The sequence below is a fragment of the Nansenia antarctica genome (assembly GCF_963989245.1).
Source record: "Nansenia antarctica genome assembly, chromosome: 13".
Lineage (NCBI taxonomy): Eukaryota > Metazoa > Chordata > Actinopteri > Argentiniformes > Microstomatidae > Nansenia > Nansenia antarctica.
Genome location: NC_137683.1, coordinates 24,415,629 through 24,438,486, shown reverse-complemented (window position 1 = coordinate 24,438,486; position 22,858 = coordinate 24,415,629). Strand labels below are relative to the sequence as shown.

General features: G+C 41.4%; 4 protein-coding genes across 7 annotated transcripts; 2 read left to right on the top strand and 2 right to left on the bottom strand.

The window, feature by feature from the left end:
- The first annotated feature begins 811 nt into the window (after nucleotides 1-811).
- LOC308169234 (uncharacterized protein) lies at nucleotides 812-6,948 on the top strand. Of its 3 annotated transcripts, none has more exons than XM_080543910.1 (8): nucleotides 812-908; nucleotides 1,651-1,787; nucleotides 3,881-3,991; nucleotides 4,111-4,164; nucleotides 4,513-4,647; nucleotides 4,967-5,051; nucleotides 5,435-5,557; nucleotides 5,845-6,948. In XM_080543910.1, exons 1-6 carry the CDS (start codon nucleotides 902-904, stop codon nucleotides 4,976-4,978), a joined length of 456 nt encoding a protein of 151 aa, XP_080400036.1. In that variant the 5' UTR covers nucleotides 812-901; the 3' UTR covers nucleotides 4,979-5,051; nucleotides 5,435-5,557; nucleotides 5,845-6,948. The 3 variants fall into 3 exon arrangements, with proteins under 3 accessions (XP_080400036.1, XP_080400035.1, XP_080400034.1); XM_080543909.1 differs by having other exon boundaries at nucleotides 4,513-4,671; XM_080543908.1 differs by lacking the exon at nucleotides 4,967-5,051 and having other exon boundaries at nucleotides 4,513-4,671.
- Nucleotides 6,949-8,486: 1,538 nt separating this feature from the next.
- LOC308169276 (uncharacterized protein) lies at nucleotides 8,487-12,149 on the bottom strand. Of its 2 annotated transcripts, none has more exons than XM_080543954.1 (7): nucleotides 12,046-12,149; nucleotides 11,189-11,328; nucleotides 10,941-11,051; nucleotides 10,676-10,729; nucleotides 10,205-10,381; nucleotides 9,282-9,404; nucleotides 8,487-9,005 (listed from the first exon to the last, which is right to left on the bottom strand). In XM_080543954.1, exons 1-7 carry the CDS (start codon nucleotides 12,050-12,052, stop codon nucleotides 8,967-8,969), a joined length of 651 nt encoding a protein of 216 aa, XP_080400080.1. In that variant the 5' UTR covers nucleotides 12,053-12,149; the 3' UTR covers nucleotides 8,487-8,966. The 2 variants fall into 2 exon arrangements, with proteins under 2 accessions (XP_080400080.1, XP_080400079.1); XM_080543953.1 differs by having other exon boundaries at nucleotides 10,243-10,381.
- Nucleotides 12,150-14,828: 2,679 nt separating this feature from the next.
- LOC308169449 (uncharacterized protein) lies at nucleotides 14,829-16,863 on the bottom strand (the record flags this gene model as incomplete). The annotated part of the gene is made up of 7 exons (XM_080544131.1): nucleotides 14,829-14,867; nucleotides 15,105-15,230; nucleotides 15,516-15,686; nucleotides 15,969-16,022; nucleotides 16,243-16,353; nucleotides 16,488-16,624; nucleotides 16,857-16,863. The coding sequence occupies 7 exons, from the start codon at nucleotides 16,861-16,863 to the stop codon at nucleotides 14,829-14,831; spliced, it is 645 nt and encodes a 214-aa protein (XP_080400257.1).
- A 1,256-nt stretch (nucleotides 16,864-18,119) lies between these two features.
- LOC308169209 (uncharacterized protein) lies at nucleotides 18,120-22,376 on the top strand. The gene is made up of 7 exons (XM_080543883.1): nucleotides 18,120-18,224; nucleotides 18,747-18,883; nucleotides 19,075-19,185; nucleotides 19,366-19,419; nucleotides 19,983-20,150; nucleotides 20,371-20,493; nucleotides 21,166-22,376. The coding sequence occupies exons 1-7, from the start codon at nucleotides 18,218-18,220 to the stop codon at nucleotides 21,202-21,204; spliced, it is 639 nt and encodes a 212-aa protein (XP_080400009.1). The 5' UTR covers nucleotides 18,120-18,217; the 3' UTR covers nucleotides 21,205-22,376.
- Nucleotides 22,377-22,858: the final 482 nt, after the last annotated feature.

Sequence of the window (22,858 nt, the reverse complement as noted above, 5' to 3'; positions counted from 1 at the left end):
ATTAGATATACTTTTTCTGCTCCTGTTCCCTTGCACTGTCTCTCCTGGACTCTGTGTCTCCATCTCGCTTGGTCTGGCTCTGTCTCTACTTCTCTCAACTCTCTGTCTGTTATACTCAGTTCTCTGTGTCTCTGCCTCTCCTGTTAGGGCTACTAAAGACCAACACGACTAAGTATCACAATATATTGCTTTGTTTATATTCTGGTATTGTGATGTTTGTGCAACTTAACAAGGTCATGGCTGGCAATATCTCCTGCTGCCTGTGTCTCTCTGCTGCTCTCATCCCTCTCTGCTGCTCTCATCCCCCTCTTCTGCTGTCATCCCTCTCTTCTGCTGTCATCCCTCTCTGCTGCTCTCATCCCCCTCTTCTGCTGTCATCCCCCTCTTCTGCTGTCATCCCTCTCTTCTGCTGTCATCCCTCTCTTCTGCTGTCATCCCCCTCTTCTGCTGTCATCCCCCTCTTCTGCTGTCATCCCTCTCTTCTGCTGTCATCCCTCTCTTCTGCTGTCATCCCCCTCTTCTGGTGTCATCCCTCTCTTTACTGTGCTTGGTGTCTCTTCTGTCATCCCTCACTCTTCTGCTGTCATCCCTCTCTCTGCTGTGCTTGGTGTTTCTTCTCCTCTCATAACTCTCTCTTCTGCTCTCATCCCCCTCTTTTGGTGTCATCCCCCTCTTCTGCTGTCATCCCTCTCTTTACTGTGCTTGGTTTGGTTCGCAGTAAGAGGTGGATGTTGTGGCCACTGAGCTCACTAAAGGGGGCGGGTTTGGCTAAAAAAGTAACGGAGACCCTAATGAACTGTGGGGCGTTGGTGGAACATCTGTTGAAATGTTGGTTTGAACAACTATTGGGAAGATTTCGAATATCATCTTCTAACTTTAGAAAAGGATTCCACAGACTGAAATGGCAGGTAAATGCGAAAGTCGCCTATTGTATGGTTCTTTTAGAACTCACTCAGTTTGACACATTTTTTCTTGAAATTAAATTATATACTGAAAAAAATGTATGTAGGCTATGCACTACGACTGCAGTGTAAGTCGCTTTGGATAAACGCGTCAGCTGAATGGCATATATGCATTTAATTTGATAAGAAATGGTCTAAAACTATTGAAAGAACAGAAAACGAAATAGTTAATAAGCTAAACGCATAGCTGAATATTTGCATGCGTTGTCTTCCTGCGTTGCGCAATCCTGATCAGAACAGAACTATCTACCATATTTCATTATAAATAATAATAATAATTTAAAAAATTATTCTGAGCTCATTGTATTGTGATGAGTCTTAGTTTGTATTGGCTATTTCGATGCAGATGATGAGTTTCTTCAGTTAAATTGTACTACTTGATAGACCTCAACAAGGGATTTCTATGGCTGCGTTCGTAAATTCGCTCTGGAATCTGATCGGCGCTCATGGAATGCCTCTTGTCCAATCAAAATGACTTGGTCCTGTTTATGACATTGACCCAGTGTGCGCTCCGGCGCTCTCGAAACAAATTTACGAACGCACCCTACATGAAACTCGTTTTGCGCCAAAGTGTCACTTGGGGTCATTGGACAACAAGCCCTCGATATTCAGTCCTACTCGAAATGAACAATTATATTCTAACACATGCAGCGCTTAAACCTTTATTTTTTATTTTATTTTTACACAGATGAAGAGATAACCACGGAGACAGGAGCAGATCCTTCTCAGATCGCGCCAGAACAGGGTCCCCTTGTCGCAGTGACCTTTCAGAAGGATCTTAACCGTGAACTGAAATACCTGGAGGCTGAGCCCAAAGCATTGGGGGTACGCATCAGATTCATTCTTTCAATAAGAGTTTCAAATGATGATCGAAAAGATTGGATGTAATTATAGTGATTGGTGTATACTGTATAGCTTGATGTACAGTACAGGGGCGGCGCTAGGGGGTGGCTACTGGGGCTCAAGCCCCGGATGTTTTCTGAAAAGCCCCGAATGTTTTACTTTTCAAAAAATAAATAAAAAAATAAAAAATATATCTCTTGTGAGTAACGTGCAGTACCGGAGTCCAACAGAGAGGCAGCAGCTGCGCGACATTAGCCTGCGTACTGCGTAGCCTGCCCTGCCCTGAAGAAGAAGTGATCTCAATCAGTGCCAGACTTGCAAAATTGTAAGGATGGATATCCCAAAGTTGTTTTCAACAAAACAAGCGCCAAGAACTGTTGCAGCAGCAGTTTCAGCAGCTGACAACAATGACATCACCAGCAGTGATGACATAGATGATGTTTCAGGTTTGTGAGTCTTATTAGAAAGGTGACTGACTCACTGACACTACTTTTCCGGTTTGCTAATGCTAGCTGGCTATCATAACATAACGTTATGTTATAATGAAAATGAAACATAGCAAGGTACTGTTACGGTACATGGTAAGAAATCAAACAAAGGATAATACTTGTACAAATAAAGTGAATAACAGGCTGATAGTCTTTGATATCTGCACTCTGGTTGACTGAGTAACAAGTGAAAAAGAATGATGTAACGTTAATGTTACAGCTAGTAAACATGGAGTTTTCGCTCCGCGCGCACATTATATTCTCCCTCTGGGCTAAGCCCCGGATCTCCTACAATTCTAAATCCGCCTCTGGTACAGTATATCTCAAAAGTGAGTACACCCTTTAGATTTTTGCAAATATTCTGTCATATCCTTTCAGGGGATAACACTATCTTAATGAAACTTTGATATAACTTAAAGTAGTCAGTGTGCTGCTTGAATAACAGTATAGATGTATTGTCCTTTGTCCTCAGTACACAGCTGTTAATGTCTAAACAGCTGGCAACAAAAGTGAGTACACCCCATAGTGAACATGTCCTAATTGTGCCCAATGTTGGGAATTTGTATTAAAATAACTAGAAGTGATAAATCATGTACTATGTGCTCATTTAAATAATATGTGAATGCGGTCAGTTGAGAACAATAGGAAGGTCACGCAAAGCCAAAAGAGAGGTTCTGTTTTTGAGCGACAAGAAGAAATACAAGCTCCTGACTAAAAGAACGTTTTATGATTCAAACTGCCTGTAAATTACTTATTTTTACCTATGTGCTAACAACCATTTTACACCTGCTGTTATAATATTCTATTTTTCTGTACTTTCATAACTAATGATTAATGATAAGTCTATTCTTCTAACTTGTAAATCGAATCCTAATATTACTGTGTAAACTTCAATAGTTGTGTTTTCACAAGACATTCTGATAACAAGACATTCTGATAAGGACACTGACACAATGCTCTGCTCATACAAAGTACGATATCACCATGGGAACGAGACGCTAGCAGGACACTCAAGCTGATAACATACATACACTCTCGCACCCACACAAGAGAAGAATTGAAGGCCAATGCTAACGAGAAGACTTTCTGCAACGGATTTGTGCTGACACTTGGAAAACTACCAGATAGAGGGGGGGGGCATCACCCAGCCCAAAATGTTTAATGAATTGGATAAAAGACTATGTACGGAGGTGAGAGGGACTCTTGTTTTAGTGGAGCCACTGCAGTTAACTTGTTGACGGCTAGCTGAGATAGGCCTGCAGAGGTGAAACTAGAAAATACTCTTTTCCATGGAAATGAACTATTATTGCTTGCTGATGTGCTTGAATAAATATTATCTTAATGAACAGTTCAGTAGTGGTGCCTAATATTTGATTGGATCATATCATTTTAAGAAGTGATATCAAGAACGTCTCGTTGAGATTAAACGAACTCGCTTGTAAGTGACGACTCAATTAAATCGATACTGGAGAAGTTGATCGCCTTACACCAATGATGTTGTTTTCCCGCCCTGGTGTCATGTGACTCGTTAGTGTTACAAGGATTCAGGTGTAAATGATTCCTCTCTTCATTATCTCATCTCCCCAGGTGACTGAGATTGTCCTCGGTGTGTTTCAATTCAGCTGTGCCTCAGTCATGTTTAGCAATGACTTGACTGTCAAGCCTGCAGAAATAGTTAACATGATCACATCAGTGTTGGTGAGTGCCTCATTTCATATAGCAGAGCACATCCTTCTCCTTTTCATTGCTACTTAATTCGATAAAGAAATCTGCATATTGATGATCAGTGATCAGACTTTCTCCTATGCACTCCATAGGTGGTAATAGCTGGAATGTTGGCCATAGCTGCACAGAATCTCCATCTTCCCACAGTAAGTTATCATGTCTTTATGCTAAATAAGGTGTTTGACACTGTGCACCTGTATTTCCAAGTGGGATGGTGCTAGTGCAGTTTTTGATCGACTGGTATTTCGTCGAAGGGTGGGGGGTTGGGGGTGCTAGCGGACTTTTTCTATTGGGGGTGTTTCGTTGACGGGGGTAGCAGAGTTTTTGTTGACGGGTGGTAGCTTGCGCTAAATCGACAGCAAAAGTGTGGCCCTGTCTAGCGGTTGTGGCCCTAAGCAACTGTATAGACTGCTAATGCCAGCGGCCGGCCCTGGTAAATGAGGATCACTAGTGACTCCCTTTCCTGTTTCTGCTCTTCTCTTCTGACCCCTCAGCTGAAGGCCTGTCTGGGGACACAGGTAGTGGCCTGTGCATTGTGCGTATTCAATTTCTGCTTCTACTCAGTGACAAACCAAGACGGCACGGCCATAGACATCTGCCATTCATATGATGACAACAGTACGAATCCTGTCAGTACTTGCTATTCCCTAATTGTGAGTTCTATCCACATTGCAGTGCAGTGCTAGTCAATCTCTTGGATACAAATACAATTTGATGTCAATGAAGATAGGAAGAGGGACTAAACATGTATTTGATGTCTGTGGTTCAAACTAACTTTCCTAGATTACCATATGTGTTGTGATGTGTTTGTAGTAAAGATGTAAAGAAGACTATTCATCTAATATATGTGACACCGTTTGAAGAAAAGGTCCTCATGGCGGGAAAACCTCGCAATCGAACCAGACAAGTGTTGTTGTGAAAAAAAGAGTTTTCTGTTTTTTGGCATAGGACGAAAATTGAAGCGATGAAGAACCGATGTTTCCCGAGGGTTAGCTGACAATCCCACTGACAGATGACAGATAGATAATGACAGGTAGTGTAATGGGGGAGTGGTTGTCTTGAGGGAGTGGCTGCGGTGGAGTTAACCAGCTATTGTTCCCACCCATTACCTCTGTGAAAAAAGTCTGTGGTATGATACTTTGAGGCCGGATTTCTCGGCTTGGGGGGTATCAACATTCAACTATGCCTGACTTCTTCAACTTGTTTCAGATTTCAATGTATGACATATCCTTTGAAAGCTTACAATCTACCATTTCATAATGTGGAAAAAACAGAAAAATGACATTGCCAGACTTGCAGACCTTTTCATCAAACCCTGTCACATATGTGGAACTGAAAGTTACTGTAACATCAAAATTAGAGGACACTTATTTTGTTAAATCATCATTTAATCCTCATCGACCCTCTAACAAACAGGAAGCTCATCATCACTACTCCATGGAGAATATGCTAATAAATGCTGCTCTTCTCGCAATCTCTGCCACTCTGGCTGGCTTCTGCTGCAAAGTCGTCAACTGCTGCACCTCAACATCCAGAATGGTAAGGGTCCATTTAGAAATGGAACTTATATGCAGCAACCTTACACTGTGTAGTTACTTCATTCATTTATACATCAGTATACATAATAGCTTGCCAAAAAATCATAGTCTTAAACAGGCTTGACAAGATGATTACAGTAGTTTTCACAAACCCCCCTACAATATGGCACATCTATATTAGCCTGTGCTTGTGAACAGTCGTCTTGATACAATATGGCACATCTAGATTAGCCTGTGCTTGTGAACAGTCATCTTGATACAATATGCTGCTATCTTACTGTTCTTCAGCCGGTGATCACAGTTCAAGGCCCTCCTGCTCAACACTGAGGAGATACATCATGAGAAGAGGATAAAGGGATCCCCTCGCCAGCCAACCAGCTAATACACCTCTTGTACTTTCAATAATTAATCTGAACGCTACACTAAGAGCAAACTAGAGGATTTTGTGTAATTTAAAACGTTTTTTTATTTATTTTTTATTAACATAGATGTATTCACTTTTTCCACATTTGTATTTTAGGTAATTATTACTTATGTCATTGTTTCTCAAAAAGCTGATACCTGCTTTATTTGTTTTGTTAATATGAAACATTTTATACCAAATGTATACATGTGTGACTGGGACACAAAACATGTATTGTATCTGATTTCTGGTTTACATTTTGCCGTAACCTCTAAACTGCAGATTACATGTCTCTCACTAAAGGGCGGGCATGGAGAAGAGGACTCATACTGTAACTCTGCCTGAGACAAGTAAACTCACATATCTGTCTGAGACAAGTAAACTCACATATCTGTCTGAGACAAGTAAACTCACATATCTGTCTGAGACAAGTAAACTCACATATCTGTCTGAGACAAGTAAACTCACATATCGCCCTCTTGACTTAATAGTAGACTTCTTCCATGTGGGAGACCTATGTTTGAACTCCACTGGTCACATTGCTACTACCATCACCACGATGTATTCACATTTTTCAGAATAAAAGTCTGAACAATTTGATTGGTTCCCGAATTGTTCCCCCCTTCACCAGCTTCCGTCACATAAACATAAACATGCAGGCCCCTGATTGTGACCCTCCCTCCCCTTCCCCTTTGATGGAATTGGTATGTTTTTATTATGTTTTCAATACTCTTTTACAATAAGTTAATTATAATCATCATTACTGATTAATCATAATTACTCATTGCTTATAATCATTTACTGTTGTATTCTTTGTGTCAGTGAGCTCTCAATATTAAGTGTGCATCTCAGTAAGTAAAGTGCCTATCTGTAATTTACAAGGTCAGTGGGTCTTGTTTAAACACCAGCAGACTGTTCACTGGGAACAGATCCTTTCTCCCCTCCCCCTCCCCTGATCCTGCAACTGTCTCCTGTTTTCTACTGAATAAAATCACTGAAAAGCCTCATGTATCATCAGTAGTCATAATAGTAAGGTGTTACAGTTCATTTCCAACATTATTCTTGGTGTCACAAACAGGAAGTAACCTACCGTTAACATTTGAGGTGATCTGCACGTGCAGTTCTGCAGGCTATGTCTGTCGCCGAGTCTGTCGCTTAGAAATTAAGGAGAAATATGGATTGTGTTGTGTGGTCTCCTGACGATGTGAGAAAGGCCTATGGAAAAATAACTAACGACATAAAGGCGCCAGACAACACAGCTGGGCATTAATGGTGCTTTTTCGGGCATGGCAATTTGAAATGAAATTTAAAAAAGTCTGAGATGGCACAAAGACGAATAACGGTCCTTGAAAGTTCATGTCAAGGCTTGAGAGACAAACTCTAGGGGCAGAGAGAGAGAACACGCAGCTGAAATCAGATGTTGCCGAGGTCACAGCTGTGCTACAACTGCTACAGACACAGGAACCACCTTCTGCCCACCTGAGAGGGGCGTCCCTGGGGGGCAAAAAGAAACAACAGAAACCTCCCCCTTGTATCCGTGGGGAGGTCTCCAGGGGCTGGCTGATGACTCAGAGAATGAATTCAGCTCAAACCAACCACACTTGTGCCCTCTGATGACCAAGACGAGCAAGAAGAAATCCTCAAAGGTGACCCGGCCGCCCTACCAGAAGGAGCAGAAGGTGAAGCCACTGAACATCTTGAAAAACATCCAGCTGAGGTGGAAACACTGACCCACGTTTTCGTATGTATTCGTTTTCGATGTATTGGTGGAGGCCCCGCCTGGATATCATGACTGCATTCCTTTTTAGGATTGGCAAACTATGTATGCCAAACTATGTAACCTAACCTCCCTCAACTCCCTGCACGACATCAGGGCTCTGAGGAGGGCAAGGAAGATCATGGCCGACCCCTCCCACCCCGGCCACGGCCTCCTCACCCTGCTTCCCTCTGGAAGAAGGTTGCGGCCGCCTAAAACAGTAAAGGCCCGCCACAGGCTCAGTTTCTTCCCCTCAGCCGCCAGGCTGCTAAATGACTCTGGCTTCCCCCTCCCCCCCGCCCCCAAGTCTGCTCAGGACTGAATAAGCACTGGACCCATTGAAAAACTCTGCACTGCACTTTATATAATATAGCACTATCCAATGCACTGTTGTCTGTCCTGTGTTGTCCTGTTTTTTGCATTTGTTTTGTTCATGTATGCATGTGAAAAAAGCATAAACGCACCTACTGTAAAGCCAAAGCAAATTCCTATATGTGTATGCATAATGGCAATAAACGTTATCTGAATCTGAACTACAACAGAAATGTGATCGATTTGTATGCAGATTGTTCAACCTGGCCTCTGCCCGTTTCAACTCTTTTGTTTATTTGTTTATCGTTTCATCTTTTTACTTCTTATACCTGCAGCAGTTATGAGTTTTTTGATCCAATTCGCTGCAAATATAGGCTAAATGTGTTTGCAAATGTGTCATTTTACACTGCGATCTCACACACCGTATCGAGAAGAGCAGCGCTTGAATACAGTTGCAGTAATAACACTTTTATTCATTGTCTTATTATGTTGTTAAATGTTTATTACAATACTTATTTTTCTGTATTTTTTTTAATACTATATGTAAAGTACTTTGAATTGCCCGTTGTATGAAATGTGCTATACAAATAAACTTGCCTTGCCATTACAGAACAGCATAAAACAGACATCAATCAAATAATAATCACATCAAGTCCGTACATTTTCCAGAGCTCTCTGCTCTTAACATCCAATCTACAGTTTGTAACACTGCAGAGTTGTATTAATATCTTGCTCTAGAACTTGACGAGTCAAAGCCTGTATGTATGAAGGCCTAAGTGCAGTATAGCTGTAGGTCATACACATCTATGTTCATTTTACATCATGTCAAATCAACACTTTTTTGATTATACAAAACCCCAAATCCTCTAGTTTGCTCTTATTAGCTGGTTGGCTGGCGGGGGGATCCCTTTATCCTCTTCTCATGATGTACGTATCTCCTCAGTGTTGAGCTGGAGGGGCTTGAACTGTGATCACCGGCTGAAGAACAGTAAGATAGCAGCATATTGTATCAAGATGACTGTTCACAAGCACAGGCTAACCTAGATGTTATTGTATCAAGATGACTGTTCATAAGCACAGGCTAATCTCGATGTGCCATATTGTAGGGTGGCTTGTCAAAACTACTATAATCATCTCATCAAGCCTGTTTAAGACTACGATTTTTGGGTGTATGTATACTGAGATATAAATGAATGAAGTAACTACACAGTGGTTGTTGCATATAAGGTTGCTAAGTTCTAAATGGACCCTTACCATTCTGGATGTTGAGGTGCAGCAGTTGTCGACTTTGCAGCAGTAGGCAGCCAGAGTGGCAGAGATTGCGAGGAGAGCAACATTTATTAGCAAATCCTCGTAGGAGTAGAGATGAATAGCTTCCTGTTTGTTAGAGGGTCGATGAGGATTAAATGATGATTTAACAAAATAAGTGTCCACTAATGTTGATGTTACAGTAACTTTCAGTTCCACATAGACAGGGTTTGATGAAACGGTCTGCATGTCTGGCAACGTAATTTTTAAGTTTTCCAGATTATGAAAGGGTAGATTGTAAGCTTTCAAAGGATATGTCATACATTGAAATCTGAAACAAGTTGAAGAAGTCAGGCATAGTTGAATGTTGATACCCCCCAAGCTGAGAAATCCAGCCTCAAAGTATTCACAGCCTTTTTTTCCCAGAGGTAATGGGTGGGAACAATAGCTGGTTAACTCTCACCCCAACCACTCCCTCAAGACAACCACTCCCCCATTACACTACCTGTCATTATCTACCTGTCATCTGTCCGTGGGATTGTCAGCTAACCCTCGGGAAACAGGGCTGACATGTTTAAATTACTAAATAATAATAATAATAATTATTATTCTAGATTCATGATTTTTTATTGCCATGTGTGCCAAAAGTTTATTACATCCCATTAAGTACAAGAGAATCAAATTCATGGCAATGGAAAAAATTAGGCAAGATACAATTGAGCAATACAATAATAGAATGGTAAAAAATAATAATGTTGTGTCTGTATGTATGCATTTATCATTATAGTCCATAAAGCATTTAGTGGGACTTTGGTGTAGTTCCTTCCCATCCCATCTGGGCATCAAAGCTGTAATAAAAAAAGATCTCGAGGGAAGATATTTGTCCAAGAGATTGACTAGCACTGCACTGCAATGTGGATAGAACTCACCGTTAGGGAATGGCAAGTACTGACAACCTGATTCGTACCGTTGAATTCACCATATGTAAACTCCCAGCAGTACATGGATAAGGCTGTGCCGCTCTCTCCGACGGTCACAGTGAAGAAGCAAACATTGAATATGCACAATGCACAGACCACTATCTGCATCCCCAGACAGGCCTTCAGCTGAGGGGTCAGAAGAGAAGAGCAGAAACAGGAAAGAGAGTCACTAGTGATTCTCATTTACCAGGGTCGACCACTGGCATTAGCAGTCTATACGGTTGCTTAGGGCCACAACCGCTAGAGGGGGCCACACTTTTGCCGTTGATTTAGCGCAAGCTACCACCCGTCAATCCCCCCCCCAAAAAAGCCCTTTGACGAAATACCAGTCGATCAAAAACTGCACTAGCACCATCCCACTTGGAAATACAGGTGCACAGTGTCAAACACCTTATTTAGCATAAAGACATGATAACTTACTGTGGGAAGATGGAGATTCTGTGCAGCTATGGCCAAAATTCCAGCTATTACCATCTATGGAGTGCATAGGAGAAAATCTGATCACTGATCATCAATATGCAGATTTTTTAATGAATGAATTAGCAATGAAAAGGAGAAGGAAAGAAGGAAAGAAGAAGTGGAGAAGGAAATCTCAAAAGTATGAATCTCCGCCTTTGCAGCAGCTTGGTTCGTTTCCCTTTTCAGTAAACATGATGTGCTCTGCTATATGAAATGAGGCACTCACCAACACTGACATGATCATGCGAGCTATTGTAACATACTTGAAAGTCAAGTCATTGCCGAACATGACTGAGGCACAGCTGAAGTGGAACACACTGAGGACAATCTCAGTCACCTGAGGGAAGAGAGGAAGAGGACAAATAATAAATGTACAATATACAGCAAGCTATACACCAATCACTATAATTACATCCAATCTTTTCGATCATCATTTGAAACTCTTATTGAAAGAATGAATCTGAATCTGCGTACCCCCAATGCTTTGGGCTCAGCCTCCAGGTATTTTTTCAGTTTACTTTGAAGATTCTTCTGAAAGGTCACTGCGACAAGGGGACCCTGTTCTGGCGCGATCTGAGAAGGATCTGATCCTGTCTCCGTGGGTATCTCTTCATCTGTAAAAAATAAAAAATAAAAAATAAAAATAAATAAAGCGCTGCATGTGTTAGAATATAATTGTTAATTTCAAGTAGGACTGAATATCGAGGGCGTGTTGCGCAATGACCCCAAGTGACACTTTTGGCCCAAAACGAGTTTCATGTAGGGTGCGTTCGTAAATTCGTTCCGAGAGCGCCGGAGCGCACACTGGGTCAATGTCATAAACAGGACCAAGTCATTTTGATTGGACAAGAGGCATTCCATGAGTGCTGATCAGATTCCAGAGCGAATGTACGAACGCAGCCATAGAAATCCCTTGTTGAGGTCTATCAAGTAGTACAATTTAACGGAAGAAACTCATCATCTGCATCGAAATAGCCAATATAAACTAAGACTCATCACAATACAATGAGCTCAGAATAAAAAAGTGTTCTGTTCTGATCAGGATTGCGCAACGCAGGAAGACAACGCATGCAAATCTTCAGCTATGCGCTTAGCTTATGAACTATTTCGTTTTCTGTTATTCAACAACTTAAATTATTATCAACTTAAATGCATACATATGCCATTCAGCTGACGCTTTTATCCAAAGCGACTTACACACTGCAGTCAGTGCATAGCCTACATACAGTACATTTTTTTCAGTATATATAAATTCATTGCAAGAAGAAATGTGTCACACTGAGTGAGTTCTAAAATAACCATAGCCTACAATAGGCGACTTTCGCATTTACCTGCCATTTCAGTCTGTGGAATGCAAACCAACAGTTCAACAGATGTTCCACCAACGCCCCACAGTTCATTAGGAGCTCCGTTACTTTGTATCCTATCCCGCCCCCTTTAGTGAGCTCAGTGGCCACAACATCCACCTCTTTTTTTTTTCCAAGTATTTTTATTCAAAAGTTACACAATACAATATGATTAAACATGTTGATTTTCATTTTTTTTTGTACAAATTTCTGCCCACCCCCCCACCTAACCCCAAACATTTCCTGCAGGGCCCTAAAGTTACATTAGCATAGTAACATATATATATATATTTTTAAATAAAATAAAAATAGATTAAAATACATTTTCACACTGGACAATAATAATGCTGTTGTATCACAGCTGCAACCAGGTAACTACCAAGACAGTACATATAGGATGTAGATCTACAGAGACAGGTCGTCGCAACATTACATGGACCAACACTAGAGAGGTGACATGTCAGAAGCACAACATCGACCTCTTACTGCGAACCAAACAGCACCACGTGACGAGTAGTTTGTTAAGAAAACATAGTAGTGACATGTACATTGGGAGCTGTATTACCTTTCGTTTGTCAATCTGCCTAATAATCAGCATATTAGCCGTAATTGTTTGCGATATAACTAGTTTACTATCTACCTACTAGTCACTAATGATTACAACGGTCTGTGTCTGACTATAGCCTACTCTGATTAATAGCAGCTGTATAGTTATGTATGCATGTCCTCAAACTAGCATGATGCTGATATTAAGCTAGCTCACGTCACCCAACAATTTGACATTTGTAGCTAGATAGCAGCAGAGACACCAATCACAGTAAAGAGAGGGATGAGAGGAGAAGAGAGGGATGAGAGCAGAGAGAGGGATGAGAGCAGAAGAGAGAGATGAGAGCAGAAGAGACACCAAGCACAGCAGAAGAGAGGGATGAGAGCAGAAGAGAGGGATGACAGCAGAAGAGGGGGATGACAGCAGACGAGAGGGATGACAGCAGAAGAGAGGGATGAGAGCAGAAGAGAGGGATGACAGCAGAGAGAGGGATGACAGCAGAAGAGAGGGATGAGAGCAGCAGAGACACAGGCAGCAGGAGATATTGCCAGCCATGACCTTGTTAAGTTGCACAAACATCACAATACCAGAATATAAACAAAGCAATATACTGTTATACTTGGAGGAATCTACTATGTGACCGTTTGGCCGGCTGAGATGTGAAGACTTTGACGCTCAATATCTTTGAAGTACAACAAACGCAGATGGAACCTTATGATTCTGAGTTTCAGCTTTGTCACAGGGTTGATACCCTGTCTGTCATACATCCTCCCAGTACAGTATTCCCTACTTGGGTTTGTCTGTTACCTAAGTTGGTAGCTGAAGCCTGTTTGAATTAACATCAGAAAGAATGAAAGCATTAATTTACGGTCCCAACGTGTGTTCAATCAGGAACAACATGAAGCATGTATGTAGGCCTGAGATTGATATGTCCATTTTGGACTTTTAAATTAATTATATTTAGCCATTGATTCTTGTAGAATATAACTTAAATAAATGCTGCTTGAACCCCAAATATAAGCTTTTTTATGCCACTGTGTAAACTACGTAATTGTATAGCTTCAAAACATGGTTAAAATTATTCTTTTGATCACATGAATTCCTTGCATCGATAACTCCATCTAGGAGTTTAGAGAGTGGTAACATTTCTCCTGTGCCATCCCTCAGCTGTTTACCCCAAAAAGTGGTGGGGTAACCGATTTGTTGTTTGAATCCAAGATTGTCCCCTTCATGCAGGTTGCAAGACTCAATAAAAACAAAACAAAAACACTAGAAAATGTGACAGAATAATAGACAGAAATCGAGAAATGAATCAACTTTATTTGGCAAGTTCTCTTAGATGATAATATATAGATAACAATATTTATAACATAAACATCTGAGTAAACAGGTCAAATACCTGCTCAATTACATGACAGGAATTTCAAAGCTATTATAACATAATCAACATGAGGAACTTGTCCCTGCAGCAATATTGAAGAGTAATCATATAATCAAGATACTGTACTTTGTGGTTCCAAAATAAATCCCTTATGTAACTACCATAGACAGGCAAGAGCACTTCTCACTTCATACCAGGGATTGACAGTACATTAAGGGGTAAATACCCTTGAAATAATAATTGACAAAAGGCTTGGGTCAAATAGGAGAGAGTGCAAAACACAACCTGAACACAAAATGCGCACAATTATCCCTTACTTAAAAACGTAACATGTCCTGAAACATTCCCTTTGTATTCTTTTTTGGAGTGGCATGTACCAAAAACCCCACAGAAATAGATCCCTTTAAATGAAGAGAAATTGGAATATAAAACCGAATTATTAATTACAGAATAAAAAGCATTACAGCATTAATAGCATAAAACAGACATTACTCAAACAATAATCACCTCAGGTCTGTACATTTTCCAGAGCTCTCTGCTCTTAACATCCAATCTACAGTTTGTAACACTGCAGAGAGTTGTATTAATATCTTGCTCTAGAACTTGACGAGTCAAAGCCTGTATGTATGAAGGCCTAAGTGCAGTAGCTGTAGGTCATACACATCTATGTTCATTTTACATCATGTCAAATCAACACTTTTTAAATTATACAAAACACAAAATCCTCTAGTTTGCTCTTAGTGTAGTGTTCAGATTAATTAATGAAAGTACAAGAGGTGTATTAGCTGGTTGGCTGGCGGGGGGATCCCTTTATCCTCTTCTCATGATGTACGTATCTCCTCAGTGTTGAGCAGGAGGGCCTTGAACTGTGATCACCGGCTGAAGAACAGTAAGATAGCAGCATATTGTATCAAGATGACTGTTCACAAGCACAGGCTAATATAGATGTGCCATATTGTAGGGTGGTTTGTGAAAACTACTGTATTCATCTTGTCAAGCCTGTTTAAGACTACGATTTTTTGGCACGCTATTATGTATACTGATGTATAAATGAGTGAAGTAACTACACAGTGTAGGGTTGCTGCATATAAGTTCCATTTCTAAATGGACCCTTACCATTCTGGATGTTGAGGTGCAGCAGTTGGCGACTTTGCAGCAGTAGGCAGCCAGAGTGGCAGAGATTGCGATGAGAGCAGCATTCATTAGCAGTACATACTCGTAGGCGTAGTAATCAACGGCGTGCTGTTTGTTAGAGGGACGATAAGAATTAAATGATGATTTAACAAAATAAGTGTCCTCTAATTTTTACGTTACAGTAACTTTCAGTTCCACATATCTTAAATAAACAGTCTTCTTTACATCTTTACTACAAACACATAACACATGAACCTATGGTACTACTAGGAAAGTTAGTTTAAACCACAGACATCAAATACATGTTTAGTCTCTCTTCCTATCTTCATTGGCATCCAATTGTATAATCCAAGAGATTGGCTAGCACTGCACTGCAATGTGGATACAACTCACCGTTAGGGAATGGCAAGTTTTGAGAACTTCAATCGAACTGTTGAATTCACCATATGTATAACCGAAGCAGAGGGCGTAGACTCCGCCTTGATGGCCTGCGATGTTGTAGAAGATCATATTGAATATGGACACTACACAAGCCACTACCTGCATCCCCAGACAGGCCTTCAGCTGAGGGGTCAGAAGAGAAGAGCAGAAACAGGAAAGAGAGTCACTAGTGATTCTCATTTACCAGGGCCGGCCGCTGGCATTAGCAGTCTATACAGTTGCTCAGGGCCACAACCGCTAGATGGGGCCACACTTTTGCCGTCGATTTAGCGCAAGCTACCACCCGTCAATCAAAACCCCCCCCGCCCTTCGACGAAATACCAGTCAATCAAAAACTGCACTAGCACCATCCCACTTGGAAATATACTAGGTGCACTTATTTAGCATAAAGACATGATAACTTACTGTGGGAAGATGGAGATTCTGTGCAGCTATGGCCAACATTCCAGCTATTACCACCTATGGAGTGCATAGGAGAAAATCTGATCACTGATCATCAATATGCAGATTGATTTTTTGTTGAATTAATTAGCAATGAAAAGGAGAAGAAAAGAAGGAAAGAAGAAGTAAGAAGGAGAAGGAAATCTCAAAAGTATGAATCTCCGCCTTTGCAGCAGCTTGGTTCGTTTCCCTTTTCAGTAAACATGATGTGCTCTGCTATATGAAATGAGGCACTCACCAACACTGACATGATCATGTGAGCCATTCCTACATACTTGAAAATCAAGTCATTGCTGAACATGACTGAGGCACAGCTGAAGTGGAACACACTGAGGACAATCTCAGTCACCTGAGGGAAGAGAGGAAGAGGACAAATAATAAATGTACAATATACATCAAGCTACACCAATCACTATAATTACATCCAATCTTTTCGATCATCATTTGAAACTCTTATTGAATGAGAATGAATCAGATGCGTACCCCCAATGCTTTGGGCTCAGCCTCCAGGTATTTCAGTTTACGTTGAAGATCCTTCTGAAAGGTCACTGCGACAAGGGGACCCTGTTCTGGCGCGATCTGAGAAGGATCTGATCCTGTCTCCGTGGGTATCTCTTCATCTGTAAAAAAAAAAAAGAAAAAAAAGTCGCATGTGTTACAATAGAATTAATCATCTCAAGTAGATTTGATCGCCTGGAAAGGGTAGGCGTACAGTTCATCTCCGTTAACTTATTGCGCAACGCAGAGAAAACAGCTTCAAATGATGTGTGCGCAGGCAAATATTGTAATAAGTCACGTTATTCACTTAGTGAGTTCTAAAATAACCATACAATAGGCGACTTTCGCATTTACCTGCCATTTCAGTCTGTAGAATCCTTTTCTAAAGTTAGAAGATGATATTTGAAATCTTCCCAATAGTTGTTCAAACCAACATTTCAACAGATGTTCCACCAACGCCCCACAGTTCTTTAGGGATCTCCGTTACTTTGTATCCAATCCCGCCCCCTTTAGTGAGCTCAGTGGCCACAACATCCACCTCTTACTGCGAACGAGAGAAGAATAGAGGGATGAGAGCAGCAGAGACACCAAGCACAGCAGAGAGAGGGATGACAGCAGAAGAGGGGGATGACACCAGAAGAGGGGAATGACAGCAGAAGAGGGGGATGACAGCAGAAGAGAGGGATGACACCAGAAGAGAGGGATGAGAGCAGAGAGAGGGATGACAGCAGAAGAGGGGGATGACAGCAGAGAGAGGGATGACAGCAGCAGAGAGGGATGAGAGCAGCAGAGACACAGGCAGCAGGAGATATTGCCAGCCATGACCTTGTTACGTTGCACAAACATCACAATACCAGAATATAAACAAAGCAATATATTGTGATACTTAGTCGTGTTGGTCTTTAGTAGCCCTAACAGGAGAGGCAGAGACACAGAGAACTGAGTTTAACAGACAGAGAGTTGAGAGAAGTAGAGACAGAGCCAGACCAAGCGAGATGGAGACACAGAGTCCAGGAGAGACAGTGCAAGGGAACAGGAGCAGAAAAAGTATATCTAATCCTTCGTCATGGAACTAAAAAAGAAAAAAGGACTATCGAGAGGGTAAAAAGTTAATTAATAGAGCACCAGTCAAATATTCTAGAGAAGAGAATGCTGGGCGGTGTTCACAGTTTCATTTTCCACTGACACACACACACACACACACACACACACACACACACACACACACACACACACACACACACACACACACACACACACACACGCACGCACGCACGCACGCACGCACGCACGCACGCACGCAAGCACGCACACACACACACACACACACACACACACACACACACACACGCACAAGAGTGTGCAAAGCTGTCATCAAAGCTAAAGGTGGCTACTTTGAAGAATCTAAAAATATAAAACATATTCTGTTTAGTTTATATTTCGAAATTACATAAATTTTTCTGTACGGTAATATTTCTTATTTCAGCAAAAACAAGAGAAAATATTGTGATCGGATCACTTTCCATTGATCTCGTAAACTCTTAAACCTTTATTTTGACGTCGAGAAAACGAACCCGGAAGTCCAAAGTTGTTGGTTCTTAAAGCTCTCGGAACACACAAGCTGTGGATAACCCAAAAGTTAGAAGACAAGTTGTGGGGCGTTGGTGGAAATATTTAAAGTTTCATCGCGTAACTTTATACAAGGACCGACTGAAATGGCAGGTAAACACAAACATCGCCTGCCTATTGTATGCTTATTTTAGGATTCATGTAGACATCCTTTTTCTTGCGATACATGATTTCTTGCGATACAAACGTGACTTATTACAATATTTGCCTGCGCACACATCATTTCGTGACGTTAGAATTATAAGGTTCTATCTCCATTTTTGTCAAAATTGAGTTTGTTACATAATCTGATCCATTAGGTGTTTATTAATGCCTGTGTGGTGTACATTTTTGAGTTAGTAATTAATAAAATACAAAGGTTCCATCTCACAAAACATAATGGAATGTAAAAACTTTGACGCTCAATATCTCTGAACTGCCCTAAACGGAGATAGAACCTTATCATTCTAAGCTCACGATTTGAAGCTGTTTTCTCTGCGTTGCGCAATAGTTAACGGAGATGAACTGTACGCCTACCCTTTCCAGGCGATCAGATCTACTTGGGATGATTAATTCTATTGTAACACATGCGACTTCTAAAACTTCACAATTTTTTTTTTTTTTTTTTTTTTACAGATGAAGAGATAACCACGGAGACAGGAGCAGATCCTTCTCAGATCGCGCCAGAACAGGGTCCCCTTGTCGCAGTGACCTTTTTGAAGAAACCTCACCATAAACTGAAATACCTGGAGGCTGAGCCCAAAGCATTAGGCGTACGCATCAGATTCATTCTTTCAATAAGTGATGATTGAAAAAAATTGGATGTGACAATGGTGATTGATGTAGCCTGTTGTATCTTCTCTCTCTCTCTCTCTCTCTCTCTCTCTCTCTCTCTCTCTCTCTCTCTCTCTCTCTCTCTCTCTCTCTCTCTCTCTCTCTCTCTCTCTCTCTCTCATCTCGCCAGGTGACTGAGATCGCCCTCAGTGTGTTTCACATCAACTCTGTCATCCTCATGCAGGCCAACGAGATGAGTGAATGGGTTCAAGACGTAGTTAAAATAATCCTATCCATTTTGGTGAGTGCCTTATTATTCCATATGGCAGAGCACATCATGTTTACAGAAAAAGGAAACGAAAACGACGTCAAGCTGCTGTGAAGGCCGAGTTGTTGTTCCTTCTAGTTCTCCATTACTTAGTAATTCAACAAAAAAACAATCTGCATATTGATCAGTGACTTTCTCCTATGCACTCCATAGGTGGTAATAGCTGGAATTTTGGCCATAGCTGCACACAATCTCCATCTTAACACAGTAAGTTATCATGTATGAAGTTTGACAAACATGTGCACCAGTTTTTTCAAGAGGGAAGAAGATGACTGAAGATGTCTGGAGAAGTACTGCCAGGTTTCTTAGTTAAGACACTGACGCTTAGCCCCGCGGTGGTGTAGCGGTCTACGCACTGGCCGCTAGTGCATGCTGCCCACCGGGGCCGGGGTTCGTATCCCGGCTCGCCAGATCCAGATATGGCCGAGGCACACGGGAAGCGGCATATTGGCCGGCCGCTTCCGAGGGGGGTATAGGAGTATTTCTGGACTAGGATCCGTCGCGCAACACCGCCCCCTGGGTGCCGGAATAACGGTACTGGGCTCGAGGAGCCAGTCAGCCTAGTCTGCCTGGCGCCCTCCTCTGGGACTGCCGGCCACGGGGTCGTGCGGCGGATCCAATGCAATAGGCAGGGGATAATTGGATGCTAAGTTGGGTTAAATTGGCTACCAAATTGGGTGAAAAAGGGATAAAATCTGAAAAAACAAATTTAAAAAAAAAAGAAAAAAGACACTGACGCTTACCTGTTACCTCTGCTCCCTTTGTCTCAGCTGAAGGCCTGTCTGGGGATGCAGGTAGTGGCCTGTGCAGTGTCCATATTCAATATGATCTCCTCAGCGACCAACCTGGCAGATGGCTATGTCGGAAATCTCTGCTGGCATGTTAAATATCTGGTCAGCAACTCTACGACTCATGTTGACAATTGCCGTTCTCTATTGGTGAGTTCTAGACATATATTGCAGAGCAAGTCAATCTCTTGGATACAAATTAATTAATAAGAATGTATTTGACGTCTGTGGTTTAACCAAACTAGTCTTGGTTCTGGGCAGAGCATCTCCTATACAGTACCATATGTTTGATCTGTTTGTAGTAAATATGTCAAGCAGATTGTAAATTGTTAAATCATCATTTAATCCTCATCAACCCTCTAACAAACAGGATGCCGCTGTGCACTTCTACTCTGAGTGTGTCCTTATACATTGTGCTCTCATCGCCATCTCTGCCACTCTGGCTGTCTACTGCTGCAAGGTTCTCAACTGCTGCGTCCCGACACCCAGAATGGTGAGGGTCGATTTCTAAATCAAACGCAACAGACATTGATTGATTGATTGATTGATTGAAAACTTTATTAGAAGATTTGCAGAAGTAGGTACATGAAAGTACATATTACATACAAGGTCAACTAACAGGATAAAAACCCAAGAAAGCCACTGGCTTATTTCAATTGGGGTCCTTGATTGAACATCAGGGCCCAAAGATTACTGTATATGCAATGCGGCATACAAGCAATTCACTTTGTAGTTACTTGTTTTGTACCAAAAAAAAATCTCAGTGTACATAATAGTTTGCCAGAAAATGTGGACTGTCTTGGAGTCTTAACACTAGAACAGCCGTGCCTTTTTTACCTACCGGTACTATAAGAGCCGCCTCTTTACAATGCTCAAGCTGCTATTTACACGCAACGACCACTAGTTGGCCCCTCGTAAATTAGCCTGCTTCTTACACAGAAAAGCGGCGTGATTTAAAAAAATTGATTTAAGAAAATGTAAGGATACTGGGTGGTAGAACGCACATATCTAGGAAAAGTCATGAAAGGAGGGTCCTGAAATTTGATCGAGTGCAAAGATATAACATTTTTCAAATGACCCCTCATGGCTGTCCTAGTGTTGAACTGGCAAAATGATGATTACGGTAGTTTTGACAACATTATTATCTGAGATTTCTCACTTTCAGCCGGTGATCACAGTTCAAGCCCCTCCTGCTCAGCACTGAGGAGATGCATCATGAGGACGGGATCTCCGCCAACCAACCGACAAACACATGTCTTGTACTTTCATTGATTGAACTGAATGCTATACTAAGGCCACGTTCATGTTACCAACCTTTGGTTCGACAACCAAAGTTATTCTGCTGTCAGAGGAGAGGAACCTCTGCTGCATGTATGTGAAACAGGACTCACTCCTGGTTGAGAGTACTGCGCAAGATAAGATTGCCATTGCGCACCAACTACAGTACCATTAGTCCAACTCCTATTGTTGTACACACTCACACTTTGCTACTTTGCACAGCAACTGCAGTCAACTTCGGTAGTGACTGGGCTTGTTTGACTTGTAAAATGTAATCAGACTAGAATTCATGCTAGAATATTGGGGCCAGTTTATCTGTGCAGTCTCAAAAAACGCCTTATAAATTCTCTTTGAATAATCAGCATAAAACTGGCAACTGAACACAAACTATATGGACAAAAATATTGGGACAACATCACACCCATATGTGCTTGTTGAACTTTAAAACCATGGGCATTAATATGGAGTTGGTCCCACCTTTGTTGCTATAACAAACAGCTTCCACTCTTCAAAGAAGACTTTCTACTAGATTTTAGAATATGTTTGCAGGGATTTGCTCCCATTCAGCCACAAGAGCATGAATGAGGTCGGGCACTGATGTTGGGCGAGAAGGACGGTCTCGCAGTCAGCGTTTCAACCAAACTTGGCAAACCATGTCATTATGGACCTCACTTTGTGTATGGGGGCATTGTCATGCTGAAACTGGAAAGGGCCATCCCCAAATTGTTGCCACAAAGTTGGAAGCATACTCTAGAATCGCATTGTGTGCTGTGGCATTAAGATTTCCCTTCACTGGAACTAAGGGTCCTAGCCCAAACCATGAAAACAGCCCCAGACGATAATTGTGTCCACATACTTTTGTCCATATAGTGTATATTGTAAGTGCAGTCAATACATCTCTCCAATACCATCATGACTTATGTCCTACCTATACATCCCGGCATATAGGGCTTTTTTTTATTTCAGGCCTTGAAAAGTGCTTCAGGCAGTTTGTGAGAAGTAATTGTGGGGATTCACTGCACATGAATCTCAATCTCGCCAGGTAGGACAGATTTGAACCCCCATCATGCAACATAGTATTGCAAGGTACTGGTCGGAAACTGCTCGAAATGTATCCTTTCAAACACACTAATTAAATGCTTTTTTCAGGACTTGGTTGTCGTCTCATTCATAATAGGAGTGTGTGTGTGTGTGTGTGTGAACTAAGCACTAATTAAGCACTAAAAAGAAAAGGAAAGGAAAAGACTGACAACAGAATTTAGGTGTAGTGTGTACGGGGCAAGAGTAAACTAAAGAGTCTTTATATTAGAAAAAAAGTGTTGATTATTTGACATGACGTAAAATTAATGATGGTTGCAGTAGAGCAGGGCCGTTATAGGAACAAGAAAGTAAAAACTAAAATAAACAATATTCATGTCATATGCACAAATTTGATTTAGACAGAGAGGTGTTGTACTGAAAATGTATCCTGAGTTGATTTTTAGAAGTTTGGTCAAATTTTGCACCTACAGAAAAATCCATCATGGCGGACCTTATGGGTTCTTGAGGCAAATATGTTCCCCATGAGGAAAAACACATAT